General features: G+C 38.3%; 1 protein-coding gene across 5 annotated transcripts in view; it reads left to right on the top strand.

Annotated features, from left to right (window-relative positions):
• Positions 1 to 19038, top strand: part of RALGAPA1 (Ral GTPase activating protein catalytic subunit alpha 1) — a 130613-nt gene that overhangs the window by 51596 nt on the left and 59979 nt on the right. For all 5 annotated transcript variants that reach the window (XM_054400319.1, XM_054400320.1, XM_054400317.1 and 2 more), the window contains 10 exons: positions 933 to 1149; positions 2431 to 2607; positions 5192 to 5344; positions 6843 to 7036; positions 7167 to 7265; positions 7376 to 7531; positions 8525 to 8653; positions 9637 to 9762; positions 11519 to 11577; positions 15711 to 15819. In XM_054400319.1, the coding sequence (XP_054256294.1) occupies positions 933 to 1149; positions 2431 to 2607; positions 5192 to 5344; positions 6843 to 7036; positions 7167 to 7265; positions 7376 to 7531; positions 8525 to 8653; positions 9637 to 9762; positions 11519 to 11577; positions 15711 to 15819 (1419 nt within the window). The remainder of the gene's footprint in view (positions 1 to 932; positions 1150 to 2430; positions 2608 to 5191; positions 5345 to 6842; positions 7037 to 7166; positions 7266 to 7375; positions 7532 to 8524; positions 8654 to 9636; positions 9763 to 11518; positions 11578 to 15710; positions 15820 to 19038) is intronic.

The following is a 19038-nucleotide window of genomic DNA, read 5'->3' as shown; positions in this document are numbered from 1 at the left end:
AGCTCATCTTAAGTCATGCTTCTGTAGAAGAGTTCCCAGCAATTAGTTTAGTTGTTGCTAATAAGGGGGAGAAGAAGATTCTTTAAAGCAATTAGAAACATTAGTTTCTTTATCTTTTATAAATGGCAAAGGAGGACCTATAGAGTTTGTCCAAATGTGTGCTTTTTTGGGTTTTGTATTGATCTCATGTCTGTGAAACTGGATTGTTGCTGCAAAGTGTTCTTTTTAGTAAGTCTTGAGTTACAAGACAAAAATGCTAAATTGGATTCTATTTAAAAAAATGTTAACTTAGCCTGCAAGTTAATACACCAGCCAACATTGCAGCTGGCCCCAGAAGAAGAGAGAAGTACATCAAATACTATTTGTTTTCACATAGATGGGCAAGAATATCGATTATTAGTAGTTCAGACAAGAGAATGGATCCTTTCCTTAGGTGACAAAAACCAGGCAAAGTAAGTTTGGATATTTTGAAACTGCCATAGGTTTTGTAGCCTAGCACATGATAATAGATAGGCCTCCTTAAAACAGAGTATCAACCTACTGATTTTAGGTTGTTAAATCTATTGAATGCTAAAAGCTTGGATCAAGAAAAGCTTGTCAGTCCAAGTAAGTCTCAGATCCTACCTCATGCCTGTGTGGCACATGTAGCCTGAATCCTTGCCTTTTAAGGTATGTGCCCAGAAATTAATCATGCGACCGAAATTTGTATTTACAAATTCTGTGACTCCGTGGGTTTTTCACTTGCTGCTGCCTGTCTCTAGGGTTTTGGAAAGTCTTGGCTGCTTGTGCAGTATGATGACAATGTATGGTTTAGGTACCTAAGAGTTATTTTTTCACATCCTGCCATTTACAAATGTGAGGTTGCTTTTTCTATTTTACGTAAATAGGCCATTCAAGATTGTAAGATAATTTTAAGTCTCTGCAATATTTAGAACGTGACAAGAAGAGGAAGCAGCCCTGGCAGCCTGGAAGTTCCTAAAGACCTTCCTGATATCTTGAACAAACAGAACCAAATGCGTCCTATAGATGACCCAGGGGTGCCATCTGAGTGGACGTCGCCTGCCAGCGCAGGCAGCAGCGACCTCATCAGTTCTGACAGCCACTCCGACTCTTTCAGCGCCTTCCAGTACGACGGCCGCAAGTTTGAAAGCAAGTACATTTTTCCACAAGTAAAAACATTTCTGCTTGCTTGCTTGCAAATTGCCTTTTGTTATCTTTTTATCCTTGGTAAACTTCTGTGCCAGCAGTTTTCTGTCAAGAGACCTTATTTCGATTTCCCAATGAAGTCATTACCACATTATGGAGCAAGCAGAGTTCTTGAGAGATGCTGTTGTGTTTATAGGCTACTAAACAAAACAGCACTGCAGTACTACTGTGCCAAAAGCAGAACAACAGTGAACAGGAGTTAGAAAGCAATATTGTCTTCTGCCTGGAGAGGATCCATCCGTTTTGCACAAAATAGGAAGTTATTTTGGAACTTATTTTGGAAGTTAGAATCATAGAATTGCTAGGATTGGAAGGGACCTCAAGGATCATCTACTTCCAACCCCCCTGCCTTGGGCAGGGACACCTCACACTAGATCTGGTTGCTCACAGTCACATCCAGGCTGGCCTGAAAACCTCCAGGGACAGGGCTTCTGCTCCAGTGTCTCACCACCCTTATGGTGAAAAAATTCTAACACCCAATCTGAATCTATCCATTTCTTTTTGTTCCATTCCCCCTAGTCCTATCGCTACCTGACACCCTAAAAAGTCCCTCCCCAGCTTTCTTGTAGGCCCCCTTCAGATACTGGAAGGCCAGTTTAATTCTTTTGAAAACACTTAGGTAAAACTTAAAGAAGGGCTTCTGATATTTTTACAGCTATAGATTAGTCAAGATACTTACTGTAATGTCATGGTAAAATTATTTGCTTTGTGAACACCAGTGTGCTTTCTCTAATAACATAGTTAATGCTTTTCATTCATACTATTTATCCATTTCCATTCTTGTTCAATAGAATGGGTCACTGTAGTTATTAGGGATTATGACTTCATGTATTATGTAAGAGAGAAATAATGTTTATATGGTGGAATTAATTGAATAAATTACAATTTTTAGATATGTAGATGTTATGCAACTAAATGATGATTTTTTCAAACCTGCACTTCAGCATGACATCTTTTCTTTAGTGTTAAAAAAGCCATTTGTTAGAATATCACATAATAATGTTTGAAAACACCACTTTAATAATCAAATTGGATATTTCTTCCAGCTTATAAATTTTACAAATAAATCTTAATGTCTGTTTCCATTATTTTTAACAGTGTGTTAGTACCATGAGAGGTGCACATGCAAATTTTCCATAAGGGATTTTGGAGCTCCTTGGCTTTTGTTTTCAGTACCAGTGGTATTTTTAGGTTGTAAGTTAATACGGTGCTTTCCTTGTACAGATTTCAGCTTTGGCACTGAGGCAGGAACACCAGCTTCCACTGACGTTGATGCAATTTCAGCACAGCAACAGAGTGCTGAGGAGCAAGAAGTGGCCAGTCTCACTACTCTCCACATAGATTCCGAAACAAGTAGTCTCAATCAGCAACCATTGTCTGCTGAAGCTGCAACTATTACTGGTAAAGTAGTTTAAAAAAGCCCCCCCCCCCAAAAAACAAAAACCAAGCCTAAAAAACCCCAACGTATATTTCAGGAGACTGCAAATTCCAATTTATGCAATGAATCTATATAAGATGATTCTTGGATTTCAGTGGGGTTTTTTGATTGCTATTGAAAAGTAATGAGTGAAATACCAGAAGTGGAAATCCTTTGTCTGATTTAGTTACCCATATGATTGTTGGCTTGGCTACTAAATGTGTTTTAAAGCCTTCATGATAAAATCTGTATGATTACCAGGGAGAAAATTCTTACCACATTATGTGTACTAGATCTCTTACAAGTGTCCATTTGTTACTGGGCATCAAATGGCTAGTTTTCAGGAAGAGGTTTTTTTCTTGGAAGGCCTTGACAGTGTTCTTTCAAACCAGTGTATCATGGGATGCTTCTATATGTATCCACCCCAACCTCTGTGTTGTCTGTTGTGTAACTGAGAGCTTTTAATATGCAAAATGTTCATTATTGTGCTAAGATCAGTTTCTATTTGTGTAACTTAGGAATTCTTTTTTCTTACAACTTTGCCTGTTGTTTTCATTGAAAAGTTAGCCTGTCAAGAAGCAGTGTTTGATAGCCTCGATTGATAAGCTGGAGGCTTCACCAGTTTACTTTGCAACTGTTCCTTGAGAGGACAGCAATTAAGTTAGCAACCACCAGGTGATGCAGTTAACCCAAACTGAATGGGCTCCTTTCTGAAAGAGAGAATCTTCCTCTCTGAGAAATATTTGGAAGAAGTCTCCTGCCATATTTTGTAAAAGAAGTAAAGATGTCTATAGCCATTTTCATACTCCTTGTTCCATCACTGTTACCTGCTACCGTTTCTGGTACAGTCTGGGGAACAAGTACCTACCTGTGAAAGCTTGTACCTACGTACAGCATCTTATTTTCTGTGAGAAATCAGAGTCTGTTTTCTGAGATACTGAAAGACATCTTTAGTTCTCCTGCCACAGTTTTCATTTTCTAAAAGAGCCTTTCTGCTGAAAGAAGCATGGTATTAGCTTTCTTGGACATTGTTGTTCAGCTTGTTCAACAATGTTCAGCTTGACTTTCATTGTCTTAAGTTTTTGTCTTTGCTGTGTGCTCGTTTAAAGCCCTTGCAGTGAATCTGTTCCTTTTATGTTTGTTTTTATATGTTAACAATTTCATTACTGTTTGGTCTTTTCATCCAAGTTTGCCCTGTGATTGAATTGATAAAATGGCAATTAATGACTGAGTTGTCCATTGTGAGATTCTGTGGCTGTCTCTTCTTGTTGTTTGGACCACTGTTTTAGAGAGGCAGGTTTTGTGTATCACATGCGTTTGGCTGTGTGTCCTGAGGAAGCAGGACTTGTGCAATTACACCACCTCTGTTCCACACCACAACAGCGTCAGAGCTCATTGTCAAATTGGCGTATAAGAAAACAAGAGGACAATCTTTTCTTCAGTGTTTTACGAAACATAGGCAGCTATCTAGTGAAAATTGTATGTATGCAGAATCTCACAACAAGGAGGCTGCAGTGGGAATTCACTGTATTAGATACCAGCAAAGCCGTGCAGAAGCTCAACCTCAAAATGCACTCTCAATAAATGAGGTTTCATAGAATGGCTTAGGTTGGAAGGGACCTTAGAGATTATCTGCTCCAACCTCCCCACCATGGGCAGGGATGCCTTTCAACTAGACTTGGCTTCTGAAGGCCTCATGCAACCTGGCCTTGAACACCCAGCCCACAGGAGTTTTCAGTGGTTCTGCCACTTGGAAAACTACTTGTTTCTAAATAGTTCTGTTTTGAAGGTATTTTGAAGGAAGATTTTTACTTGGCGTATAGGCACAATTTCATATTCTAAGCAAATGGTTGAGTTTACTGATTGCTGTTTACTAGTCCTAGAACAAGTTGAATCCATAGTAGTATCAGTCAAATTTAGATTCACATATGTGAAAGCATCTTTCAGTGTTTGTTAGAAGACTCCAGAAGTTCAGCAAATTTTCCGTATTATTTCAGTCCATTCTTTTCTATCATGTGAAGGCTTCCTGTTTATTTTCTGGGTTTAGAGGAAATATTACTCTAACACTACAGAACTTTCCTCAGGCCAGTTGATAGATAAATAATCAAACAATCAAACATTGCAGTTACTGGGTTGAACTTTTATTTATCAATTAAGTTGTGTGTTTCCCATGAACCCAGAGAAGCCATTGTTCCAAGAAAATGTTAAATGCTTTGCTGAAGAGAAATTTTGGTGAGGGAATGTGAAGAGAAATTTGACTAGTTTCAGAACACTGAAAGTGTGGCAGGACAAACACAGTTAAAATCACTTGGACCTAGAATAGAGTTCTGTGTACCTATCTGATGTTGATGTTCATCTCTCAGCTTTCCTGCATGTAATTCATTTTCTTTCAGAGCACCATTCAGAGGCAGATCTTCTCACAGTTCTTAAATCTCTTCTTGCCCAGATTTGATAATACAGAAGTAGTTCAGTTTTGGGGGTTTGTTAATGCTGTGTTTAGACAACATTTCAGTAGCTCAAGAAAATAGAAAAGGCTTTTAAGGTAACTGTTAAAAATTGCATTTACAGGCTCTGAAAGTGCTTCTCCAATCCAATCTGCTCTTGGATCCCGATCACAGACACCCTCTCCTGCTACTCTTCATGCAGATCATATTGAGCAGAAGGATCTGCAGCTGGATGAGAAGCTCCACCACTCTGTTTTACAGACGCCAGATGACCTAGGCAATATCTGGAATAGAAAATATAAACCTGTTCTTTCTTTCTTTCCAGTGCCATGTAGTGAAGTAGCTAGATTCACAGTAGTTGTAGAGAATCCTGTACAAGGCTATTTCATCTGCACTTTGAAAAATATTTTGTTATGGTGATTTAAAAGCAAGCAGAAAACTTTGGGATTTTATCTTGCATTCCCTGGACCTGTTAGGAATGGGTTAATAGTCCACACATTTATAGCTGTTCTTTTTAATGCTTAGAGTCATGGCAGCTTAATCTAGTATGTTTTATCATTGATATACAAATAGTAAGACATAAAGTAATGTTATAGTTTCTCCTTGGAAGTTTGTTTCTTTTCCCTTTCATATTTAAACAAATCTCTAATTACTTCAACTGCCTTAGCTTTTGGTGTGTTTACTTAGTAAATACCAAGTTCTTATTTCTCCCAGGTTTGGTCTTACGGAAACAGAAGTTCCTGATGTATATTTGAGCCCTTTAAGTAGCATACCAATGGTCAGAAATGTAATCATTTTGGTTTGTAGTTTGAAATCTACAGCCTAGAAACCCTTAGTGTCTCTACCACAGTGGTCCAGATCTTCAAAACAAGAGGCAATGTAGTTAGGCTGAATTCAGATTTATTGATTATGTATGCCTTTGGGAGCTGCAAGATTTTCAGATCTCAGCAAATTCTGGTGCTGAGGTGTTTGGAAAAATCTGTCTGAGAGGGACAGAAAGGAGATTCTGAATGCCTGCTGCTTTAAAGCTCATTAGCTGGTTTAGTGTGTCTGTTCAGATTTAGTGTGTCTGCTTAGCTAGGTAAGAGTGAACTGAGTAGGCTTTAGCCATTATAATCTGTTGAAGTTTTCTTTATATGGAGAAAAAAGAGTAATCACCTTCCACCTAAAAAACCCCAGTTCATTTATATGACACTGATGTGTAGAGAGAACTAGTTGAGAGACTGTGGTGTTGGCTACTGAATGTTGCCTCACCACTTGTGCAGATTTACTACTGAAAGAACAGCAGCCAGATTTTACTCTGTTTACTCTTACAAGTGTACTCTCCCCTCTCCTCAGTTTGCAATCAAATACATTCCTAGTAGGTTGTAAAGAAAACCATCTTTTGGTTTTATTTGGAAAAGAGTGTAAAGCAGAAATGTAATTTTACTTGTAAGCAGGCAAGTGGAGCTCTGGAGATTGATTGCCTCAAAAGAAGTGACCTTACTAGGTCCATCAGATCCTTATTAGGGCTTCAGTAGTGGACTTAAATGTTATTTAGAGAAAGAATATGAGAAACAGGACAATTCTTCCTCTGCAGAGTTTGATAATAGACACGTAGTTAGCTATATCCAGTGCTGATGTGGCTCAATGAGTTAGAAGTCTCTTCCTCTGAAAGCCTGATCTTTTTTTTTTTTTCCCTTTTGGTTTTAAGAAAACTGTGTATGTAATAATTATATCACAACTTTGCTTTCTTGGAAAGGTAGGTCTCACTGTACTATTTTCTTTCATTACAGAAACTGCTGAATTCCCCTCAGAATGTTGCAGTGTGATGGCTGGGGGAACACTTACAGGATGGCATGCAGATGTTGCTACTGTGATGTGGAGGCGAATGCTAGGAATTTTGGGAGATGTGAACAGCATCATGGATCCAGAGATTCATGCCCAGGTTTTTGATTACCTGTGTGAACTGTGGCAGAATCTGGCCAAGGTAAAAGAACTGGATCTCTTCTCCAACCTGACCTGATAGGGCCAGATTTTCAAAAGGGGGGGGGGGAAACACCACCTTGTATATTTACACGACCCTTAAATATTTATCTTTTTGTTTTTAAAAATTGCAGATAAGAGATAATCTTGGTATTTCAACAGATAACCTAACTTCACCATCTCCACCAGTTTTAATTCCACCACTGAGAATTCTAACACCATGGCTGTTCAAGGTAAATTTGAGCACTCAGCAGTGAAACAGTAATAAAGTGCATGTAGGTGCAGGAGTGTTTTAATGTGACTTTTTGAGTTATTAATAATAAATCTTGTTCTAAAACCGTAGGCAACAATGCTGACTGATAAATACAAACAAGGAAAGCTGCATGCTTATAAACTCATTTGTAAGACAATGAAGCGAAGACAAGATGTTTCTCCAAACAGGGATTTTTTAACTCATTTCTACAATATAATGCATTGTGGACTTCTTCATGTTGATCAAGTAAGTTTAATTATGAAATTCAGGTTAATATAAATAGAATAAGTAAAAATGAAATTGTTTTCTCAAAAATGCTGAATGGGTGTTTCCAGCTGAGTAACTTTGAACTTTGTCTTCGAAAATACCTGACTGATCCTGGTTCTAAACTTTGATAAATAGCCTTCGTGGTCTTGGTTGTAATCAGGAATGCTCCTTTTTTCTTTTTTCATCCACTAACAACCAGACTCCACTGCTTTTCTTGCTGTATTTTAAATCTTCCTGGAACATACTGTGTGTGGCCAGCAGGAGTAGGGAAGTGATTGTGCTCCTGGATCAGGCACTGGTGAGGCTGCGTGTTGAATGCTGTTGTTCAGTTTGGGGCCCTTCACTATAAGGACATTGAGGTGCTGGAGCATGTCCAAGGAAGGGCCCCGAAGCTGGTGAAGGGTCTAGAGAGCAAGTCTTCTGAGGAGCAGCTGAAGGAACTGGGGTTGTTTAGACTGGAGAAAAGGAGGTGAGCAAAGAACTTACTGATCTCTACAACTACCTGAAAGGAGGTTGTAGCAAGGTGGGGATTGGTTTCTTCTTCCTAGTAACAAATTACAGAATCACAGAATGGAAGGGGTTGGAAGGGACCTCTAGAGATCATCTAGTCCAACCCCTGTGCCAAAGCAGGATCACCACCCAGGAATGCATCTGGAGAAGGAGACTCATTTACAGAACTCTTAAAAGCTATATTAAATGAGTGTAAGATGTGACCTGGTATCAATCTCATACAATAACATTCAAGGTGATGCTGATCTATGAAGTATACCACAGTTTATTTATACTAATGAGAGTATACTTAAGAAATGTATCTTCCTGTGCTATTCTTTGTTCAGTTATTGTTCAGTTATTCAGGAATTTGCTTTCTTGCTTTTTCACTTTCTGCCTTTGATAACTACTTGGCTCTTTTTTAATTTCCTTGTTCATCTTGTTGATATTCTTAACTTTTTTTTCCCCTTTTCTTCCCACAAGGATATTGTCAATACAATCATCAAACACTGCTCTCCACAGTTCTTTTCACTTGGTTTGCCTGGTGCCACCATGCTTATTATGGATTTCATTGTGGCAGCAGGAAGAGTGGCTGCTTCTTCTTTCCTCAATGTAAGTATTCATCAGTTCATTCATGTTTATGTGTGTGTGGAAAGGGTTTGAGAGAAAACTGAGCAGTATTTTGTCTTGATTAGGGTGTTACCTTGTCCCCAGAAGTCAGCACAACGGTTAGCAACTACAGAGCCTGTCAGTGGTTTATTCTAGAACACTACACATGCAAGTCCTGTATAGAAATGTGAAGAATGCAGAAGTGACTGTTGAAGCAGAGACTCTCGTTTTACTTCAGAGTTCTTGGAATTGTGGCTGTCCTTTGTCTGTGCTTGAAAATGCTTTAAAATAAATGTCCATTTTGACAGAACCTTCATTTTAAAAGTACACTAATTCCTTCATATCTCTGCTATGCAATGACTTGAGAACTCAAATCTGCTAGTGTTTGCACTATTTGGATGTATTTCTCATATTGTTACCCAGGCAACTTCAGCCTTATATAGTAATACTGATATGATTACCTAGGTGCTGTTGGCCTTGCATGACTGTACTCTCTCAAAGTTTCCCAATACTCCCTTCCAATTGTCTGCGAGTTTTGACTGTTTCTCACATCATTCCCCCTCTAACCAACTATGAAATCCAGCCTCCCTCAAGGTACTCTTTGAAGCCTCTGTCAGCTTCTTACACTGTTACCTGTCATGTCCAGCAATGCCTCATGTCATGTCCACTAGTTTTCCACATCCTGTTCAGTTAGCTGATCCTAAGACCTGAGCCTAGTTAGCAGCTCAGTCATTTGTCTGTAGTCCTAACAAGTCCTCTGCTTACTTTTGACCATCTTGGAAAATGGGAGCATGGGGTGTGCATGAGTAGCAATCCATGGGGTTGTGGTCTCAGTTTGCTCAGCTCTACAGAGTTTGCAGGAGAAAGGAAATGACTTTGTAGAGTTTCAACCATTGTTATCTCCTAAGGCAGCTGTGACTGTCAGCTTCCTGATTGCAGTAAGAATATATATTTCCTCCCACCCTTCTTTTTTTTGTGTGTTTTAGGCACCAAGAGTTGAAGCACAAGTTCTTTTAGGATCTCTAGTTTGTTTTCCCAATTTATATCATGAACTACCAGCTCTTCACCCAAACATTCCTGACATTGCTGTGTCTCAGTTTACGGACGTTAAGGTAGAAATTTTAAGAATATTTGGATGATATTCAGCAATCAAATATATTTTTAATGTGATGTTTGCAGGATATACAAACTAAAATTTTAAGATTCTGATTCTCAGAAATAATTTCAAATAGATTATCAGGATCAAGATCAAACTTTATACTACTACTTGTCAAACTTTAGATACTGAACATATTTTATAATTGCTATTAATAATAAAGTGGGTTTGTATGTTTGTGAAAGGAAATGATGTGCTGTCTCACCTTTTGAAGCCTACTCTCTTTAGAGCTATTTGCAGGGCTCACATATTTAATGAGCTGAGACAAAGAGATTCAAGATAAAACACAGAATCACAGAATGGTAGGGGTTGGAAAGGACCTCCAGAAACCATCTAGTCCAACTCCCGTGCTAATTAGATTTGGCTTAGATCAGATTGTACAGGAACATGTCCAGACATATTACTTAATTTACTGACAATTCGCAAGTGGTGAAATCTACCTCTGTTTCTAGAGGCTTTAGAAAAGCTCTCTACATCAATATGTTCTTTTAGAGGAAAAGCAAAGGTGAATGGAGAAAGTCACCCAGAAAAGGGCAACAAAGCTGGTGAGGGGTCTGGAGCACAGCCCTATGAGGAGCAGCTGAGGGAGCTGGGGTTGTTTAGCCTGGAGAAGAGGAGGCTCAGGGGAGACCTTATTGCTGCCTACAACTACCTGAAGGGAGGTTGTAGCCAGGTGGGAGTTGGTCTCTTCTCCCAGGCATCCAGTGACAGAACAAGAGGACACAGTCTCAAGCTGCACCAGGGGAGGTTTAGGCTGGATGTTAAGAAGAAATTCTTCCCAGAAAGAGAGATTGCCCATTGGAATGTGCTGTCCAGGGAGGTGGTGGGGTCGATGTCCCTGGAGGTATTTAAGAAAAGCCTGGATGAGGCACTTAGTGCCATGGTCCAGTTGCTTAGATAGAGTTGGGTGATGAGTTGGACTTGATGATCTTGGAGGTCTCTTCCAACCTGGTTAATTCTGTGATTCTTACCCTCTCTATCATAACGCAGAGTTGGGTGGTGTGCCAGCACTCTGAAAACAGGCAGGGCTCATTTTCTGTGTTTAATTGCTGTGTATGTGTCAGGTATGATTACTATGTCTACGAAAGGCTCCCTGTAACTTTCCAAACTGTTTCAATTTAGAAAGAGATGATGGCTTCAAAGCTACTTCATACTTCACACTTCACTGCCTTTCAGGGACTGATTTTGAACTTCTTCTTTTGTACTTCTATTGTATAATAGCTGTTTACCTGAGCTGTATTGAGAGGAATCTCCATCAGTTGAGTCAAAATTCTTCTTGACGTCATGCTTAAGGCTCTCTAGTGACTTGTTTTGTGGCTACTTGCAAAGACTTTTAATCAACAATTTTTTGGAAAAAATTCTTGTTTAAACCTTGAAGCAATAGATTCTTTCTCTAATACCCTTTGCACGATTCACAGAAGCTAGCTTCAGAGAATCTTTTGTTGTGTTTATTTTGGCAAGAATTGGATAAATGGTTAATGAGCAGAAATTAGGACAGTAATCTGTAGAATATTCTTGGGTTAGCACAGTAACAAGCATCTGGGGCAGACTAGAAGCTTGTAGTAGTAGTAAGCTAACAATTCATCTGACCACAAACATAGAGACTCAATAAAGCAACAATCCTGTGTGTGCTGTAATAAAATTATATTTTTCTGAATGCTTCATGTGATGGATTTATTGGTAAATCAGTGAATATTTTCATCTTTTTTTAGGAACTCATAATTAAAACTGTGCTAAGTTCAGCAAGGGAGGAACCCTCTGGTCCTGCAAGGTAGGTTGTCAAAAAAGAGCTAAATGAATAGATTCTTTTATTGTGCTGTTTTAAAGTGGAAATATTAGAGACCACAGAGAAAAAGTTTGTGTGTATATTATCCATGGTTTTCTGCAACACTATCACAACAGGTGAATTTGAAATTCTGTCTGAATAGACCTATTGAAAGAACAGACAACTTCTGTCAGATCAAATGCTGATCTAGCCCACTATCCTTTCTCTGATAGTGGATGATAGGAAAGGGTGTCTATGTATGGGTAAGAAGGTGGCCAGTGGGATCCTGGAGTACATTAAGAGGAGTGTGTCCAGCAGATCAAGGGAGGTTCTCCTCCCTCTCTACTCTGCCCTAATGAGACCTCACCTGGAATTTTGCATCCAGTTCTGGGCTCCCCAGTTCAAGAGGGACAAGGATCTACTTGAGAGAGTCCAATAGAGAGCTACCAGGATGATGAAGGGACTGGAGCACTTCCTTATGAAGAAAGGCTGAGAGAGCTGGGGCTGGTTAGTCTGGGGAAGAGAAGACTGAGAAGGGATTTAATCAATGTTTATAAATATCTGAGAGCTGGGTGTCAAGAGGGAGGGGACAGGCTCTGCTCAGTTGCACCCTGTGATAGGACAAGAGGCAATGGATGTAAACTACAGCACAGGAGGTTCCACCTCAGTATGAGGAGGAACTTCTTTATGGTGAGGGTCACAGAGCATTGGAAGAGGCTGCTCAGAGAGGTTGTGGAGTCTCCTTCTCTGGAGACTTTCAAGACCTGTCTGGATGCATTCATGTGTGACCTGTGCTAGATTCTGTGGTCCTGCTCTGGCAAGGGCATTGGCCTAGATGATCTTCGGAGTTCCCTTCCAAGCCCTAACATCCTGTGATAATGTGATCTTTTCTCTGATAGTGGGTGATAGGAAAGAGTGTATATATGTGGGTAAGAGTATAAGCTGTATGCTTTTCCAGCATACCCTGGTGTTCAGCTCAGGGATTTTCTGTACTTGAGAGGCTTTTTTTTTTCTTTGATTAAAAGCAAGATTAATTATGAAGAAGGTGTGGTTATTTTTTATTAAGCCACATGATTTCATTTGAAAAACAGAAGTAATGCAAGATACATGAGTTCTTCTTTATGGTATGGAAAGGAAGCAGAAAATACTGAGCTAAGCATTAACCAGGGAATGATTGCTCTGATGCTTAAACCTAGGAATCTTCATCAAGTGGAGAACTTCAGAGAGGACATTTAATCAGTTTTCTGTTTCTTAATTCGCTTAGGATTTTGTTCCTCCTTATCCATCCTCAGAGGCTTTCAGTTATAGAGTCCTGCATGTGGTATTGGAACAGGTATCTGTAATGCATGCCAAGGAAGAGCACATTTTTGTGCTTTATGTATTTGGATGAAGTGTTTGTATATGTTCAACTAGTACACTGTCAATTAACAAATGCAAAGTATTAGGACTACATACCTGAAAAATGCTGCTGGAAAGATCAACTCATTGAAACTCAAAACCTTTTGCTTGGAAAATCAAGAGCAGTTTTCATCCATCCCATTTACCTGCTCTTTCCTTGAGTTGGTAATATCTTTCAACACAGGGGAAGGAAGGAATATTGAGATAATTTTTGTTGTATTTTTCATATTCTTTAACGAAACAGAATTTTAAAAAGCATAATTTAAATCCATTTGGTTCAGAGCATTTTTACTGATCCCGTGGCACTGAAGCACACAGTATTTTCATCCTCAGTTCTGGCAATGTGGTTGGGGGAGAGGAAGGGAACATCCTGCATGTCTCCATAGCCTTTCTGGCTGTGAGGATGTGTATATAGGAGCAGAGGCACATGTGCATGCCCAGCCTTTCAGAAAGCAGAGTTGTGGTGCCCCCAGAATGCAGAGTTTGATCCTATGTGTAGTAATGTTAAATGAAGATTAAAAAGGAATAGATTCCTCATGTCTCTTTGGGTTACTTATGTCTCTCTTCTTCTGGGATCAGAAGGGTCTATCTTCATTGTGGAGATGATGATGTCCCCACAGCTCCTGAAGCTTGATTGCCTTGTTCCTCAGTGTCAGTTTATTCACTGTCTTTTGGTAATAACATTCTCTGATGCCTCTTGCTTGACAGCAGTACAGAGTTCACCTGGATTAGTATCAGAGGTCACATTTAGGATCAACACTATGGTTTTGCTGCATTGGCTCAGCCACTAGTAGAGGCTTAATTGCCTGTGATTTCCTGGGAGAGAACAGAGATTTCTTGGAATTTAGGTACATAGCTTTGTGTATCTCTGGCAAATCTGAGTGCTGCTGTTGTTACCCAAGCTACAAATCTCTATTCCTTATCTCTTCCACAAAAGCTCAATGTTTTGTGTTTCGTTACACCCTTGACCCAGCTGAGCTTCAGGGAAGTCAATTATCTGAAATATGTTCTACTCTCAGATCTCCGTCTGTAAAGATTAATAACTGTATTAATCAAATACGTTTCCTGCCACTGACAGTCTGAAAAGGGAAGTGACAGGATGATAATCTCAGGGTTTACCATTTCTGTTTACACTGTTAAGGCTGTGATTCTTCAATAACAACATTATGGACACATAACTACACTGGGATTCTTACGACTCCTGGATAATTTGCACATCAGTGTGTCATCAGATGTGGAATGGTTCTCTATAGCAGGAAGAAAATTTTGATAGTAACACAGCCTTACTCTTCTGTGCACTAAAGATTATTTTCAGGGTCAGATTGCACAAATAATCTACATTTATCATTAAATCCATGCTATGTACTTTTTTTTTTTTCAAAAATAATTGGGATGATTACTATGGGAATAGCAGTAGTGTAGATTGCTATTACTCTTCCAAGAGTGGAGTGTACTTAAAACATTCCTGGCAGTAGTTTGCCTGGATGGTCCTGAAATTTTCTCAAAGAAGAAATTTTAGATAGACTGTTCCAATACTCATCTTAATTTTTACAGTCAGGTTGGTTTTACGACTAGTATATAGGAAAAATCTTTTTTACTGGAAAGCAAACTCCTCAGTGACTTACAGCATGTCAGAAGATTTCTTCCAATTTACTTCCTTTATTGTGATCTACACTCAGAATGCCTTTCAACTTTTACTCCATATGCAATATTTGCCAAAGCTCTTTATTATTGTCACTTTTTTGTTAGACTTCTTCAAGCTTGTCTTTATTCTAAAATTGTATTAAGTAAAGTATTTTGGAGGCAGTCTTGCAGCTGAGATTTCAGTGACAAAAGGTGGTTTGACATCTTATTTACACTATCACACAGAATTAAATACAAGATGTCTTTTTGCTGCTTATTAGAAGTTTCCTGATTCTGTGCAGCCTTGAAATCCTATTTCTACAGCACAGGGTTCATAGCCTCTTCTCTGTTTCTATTCTAGCATATGACTTTTCCTTCCTAGAGACAATGCTTTGCAGTTCCCATGACCAACTTTCATCTTGTCAGTTTTGGGTTGCTCTCCAATTTTATCCAGAGGACTTGGAATTCTAAAGTTGTTTCCAAAGTATTTGTTGCCTGTGTTCTTGAAGATAATTACTAATGATTCAGAGATTCCTTAGGCTAGCTTCTTAACATTTCTGAACAAATTTCATCCGTTTCTGCTGATTTGGATAGTTATATGTAAATACTCTTTTACCCTTACATTTCTTTTCTATTTCCTGATTTAAAATGAAGAAACATCAGAAGTTGTAGTATCTAATCACAATATGTATACTGTCTGTAGCATTCGTTTACCCCTCCTCTATTCATTCTTGCTTATTGTCAATCTAAAAAAAAAAAATAAGTATCTGTGAACAAATAGCGTTCCCCTTTCTTGTTTCCATGTCCCAGAAGCTCTAAACAAATACGATCAAACTCTCATGTTGGGAAGGAGGAACCTTCCACCACAGTTTTTACTTTGTCTGAACAAAAAGGCATATGAATTTCTGATATGGGGTGCCCAAGTCTGCCTTCACCAGGGTACTTGGGATTTCTTTCTTAATTTTAAATGTTACAGCATTATACAATTTTTGTCTAGTTCTTTTCAAACTATTAAAACCACATTTGTTGGACTTTGGCAAGACATCCCACAAATCATAAAAATCGTGCATTCTTGTAGCATGTTTCCCAACTACTTGTCCTCCCACATTGTTTTGCAGATGTGTTGCTCTTTGCAGCCTTGGTATTTGGATCTGTGAGGAGCTAGTTCATGAATCACATCACCCTCAGATCAAGGAAGCACTGAATGTGATTTGTGTTTCTTTAAAGGTGAGAGACTAACACTTTTAAAATGCCCATTGCCTTTATGTGTAAAGATACTTTCTGTTGCAAAGTCATGGTCACATTTTAGCATTCACAGTCCCATTTTCAATTTTAGTGGTAACATATTAAGAGTATATTCCTTTAATAATCTCTGTTAAAAAGCTGCACTTTTTAAGCTTTTTTTTCTCTCCCCCCCTTGATGAGTGTTTTTGTTTCCTACTTTTTTGCAAATCTTTTTCATATTTGCTCACATTTTGTGGAATAAGTAGAATATTAAGAATACTTCATTTACCAGCATTTTGCAGACTTGCATGTTTGTGAAAAATCTAGGGGTTTAATATTTCCCAATTTGTTTTTCAGAACCTTTCCATATTTCTACAAAATAGTCTAATTTTTCTGCATATACACATGAAAGAAGATTTGGATGTACACCTGTTGTACACAGCTTGTGTCAGATATTGGGCACTAATTCCTTTTCAGCAATGGGAATCTGAAATGTATTTTATCAAATCAGTTGATCATATCCTGTGAAGCAGGATTTATCTATGTCTAAAATGGGTAGCTGCAGGGCTTTTAGTATTAGACTCTAAATTGTAATTTCCTGCTTTGCAAAATCACATTCATCCTCTGCAGCTTCATTAATACTCTCTTCCAAGGTTTTCCCCTTGCTTTGTAATATTCCCTAACTAGTGGATTTTATCAAGCTCCTGTGCAAGTTTGGTATTGAGCAACTGATGTTGGTGTTATTTTACTTCTGCAATTTGTCAAAGTTTGAACTATTTTTAATCCTGACATTGACTATGATTTCTCTTATTTTGCTTTGACATATTTATTAAACAAACCATGTGTATCTCATTTACATCAAACATCAATTACTTCTTGAATGAGAAGACAAATACCTTTATATTTCTAGTTTGTTTTGCTTTGTGTTGGCAAAACATCCAGAGCACATTGGCTTTTCTCCTCTTCCTAGCAGTGGTACACATTCACAATCGAGTTTAATCGTGAAATGAAAAGTTCATAAATATATCATGAGAGAAACAGATGAGCCTTAATTTGTTTACCTAAGCAGTCTATTGGTTTCCTAGTACTCAGAGATTTGTACTCTCTTACTTTCAGGAGAAATTATTGGATAGGGAGCTGTAGTTCTAGTCCAACTTACTGATAAGTGCAATTGAGCAAACAGCATTGAGGAGAAATATTACCAACAATTGTATGCTCATTTTTGAAACACAGAAGCATATTCAGAACTACAGTCCAGCAGCTCACTCTGAATATAGCTAGCAATTCTCCCAGCAGTGTGGTGATAGTGCTGTATCTGTGTTAACCTCTGCTGAAGTCTGAGCACAAAGGATCCTAACCAGCAGTCCGCTCTTCTATCTCATGATTATATTATGCTCCTCTCAAAAATGCTGCAGATAGTCACCAAATTGTATTATACAGCCTTAGTTGAATGTGTGTTAAACAGGTTATTTGCAAGCAAGAAAGATTAAACTACTGAGGTAACATACAGAAAGCAATGGATCCTTGCAAAAATGAAAAGTATGGTAAGGCTACCCTTTTGAGAAGAACCCTGAGAGTTAGGTACCAGGCAAAATGACAGTTCATGGACAGGTTGTTTCTTGTCAGGTGAGTAACTTGTAAAAAATTATATCCACAGTTATACTGCTAAATACAAATCATATAAAAGTAATGAGTTACTTTGCTTATTAACAGTGTATTTTGCAAAGATCAGGAGTGGTGGGTGAAATGTTTGTGGTATCACTCAGCTGCCTTCACACCATCTCTGAAGGCTTTGGCAGGGCAAATCAGTTGACTTGGAAAAGGTGAATCTGTTTGCTGTCCAGCATAAACTCAGTATTGTTGCCTGAGTACAAGAAAATGTCCTTCCAGGATAGACAGCTCTATAACTATCTGTTCTAAAGTTTTCTTTTGAAATGTGATATAATGACCATGCTGGGATAGACTTCTGAAGCAGATGAAGAGTTTGATCTGTTTGGGTCAATCAAAACTTCCTATGCAGTGCTCTACTGATGAATTAAGCCTTGAAAATTTGAGTGCACAAGATTTGAACTTTATTTGTATTCATTACTGCATAGCCTTCAGCCTTTCTGTTAAATTTATGTCTCCACTGATTACTGTACCCTTTCTCAAATAAAAAAAAAAATAAAATAAATCTTCAAGGAGACAACAGAGAGCAGTTAAATAATTTGCATAAATCATTTTAGAGCCTCATGGTCTTCTTTCTCTTTTGTGTGTGTTTGGTTTTTTGTGGGTGTGATTTTTTTTTTTTTTTGGTTTCTTGTGGAGTTTTTTAATTAAAACAAGAAAAAGAAAAAATATGCTCCCTGTATTTTTAGGTAGTGAACAGCTGATTATTCAAAGATTCTCAAGAATCCCCAGGCTTTTTTCCCAGGTATTTTTTTCCTCAACGAATATCCAGATTACTGAATTTATTAAACTGTTGTTGTTTCTCCACTCCTTTTGTCCTCTCCAGTGGCTCTGGGATTTTCCTGCAAGCTTGTGAGGTTGTTTCCAGCAATTTGGATTTGATCTCAAGTTCTATAATCATATTGCTAAGCTTTCGATTTTGCTTAATTTTTTTTTGATTGTCAGTCAAGCTTGAGCATTAAAATTTGTACCCTGCCTACTTAATAACAGTTTTAGAAGCCAAGAAATTTAGTCTAAGTATTTGTGAAACATAGTTGCCCTATTCTGAGTTCAGACGTAGACACTCACCTCGCATCACACACCTGTGACAGCCTCACTGCTCAGTAAAATGAGGTTAAAACTGGTAAAATGTTTTGTTTTATTCTTTTAACAGTGCAGGAATTCTGATGTCACTCATCTTTCCTGAAGAAATAGAATAGATTTTGCATGAACTAGCTGATTATTTTCTGAGTGATTTCAGATTCCTCAGTATTATGTTTTGGAACACTTGCTTTCAGTGAAGACAGAGTGTTTTCTTAAGTAAGAATGAATTTGAAGTCCTTCCCTTGAGCCCATTGTACGTTATTTTTAATTCTGTGTGATTTAGGCTGTCTTCTGAAGTCTGTGGTTTTGCTGTGCTGATAACCATTCTGCTCTGATTTGTCTTTAGCTCATCTTTGTAGGATTTTCATGTCCTAGATGAATAACATGCGCTTGTAAAATCCACTTTGTGCTTGTCGCTTGGTACACAACTTAATGTTTTCAGGCAAGTGCAGTGAAGGGAGAATCCTCAAT

Source organism: Indicator indicator, chromosome 4 (assembly GCF_027791375.1).
Source record: "Indicator indicator isolate 239-I01 chromosome 4, UM_Iind_1.1, whole genome shotgun sequence".
In the NCBI taxonomy this organism is placed as follows: Eukaryota; Metazoa; Chordata; class Aves; order Piciformes; family Indicatoridae; genus Indicator; species Indicator indicator.
The sequence above is the reverse complement of the archived record's forward strand: the minus strand, read 5'-3'. Positions and strand labels throughout refer to the sequence as shown.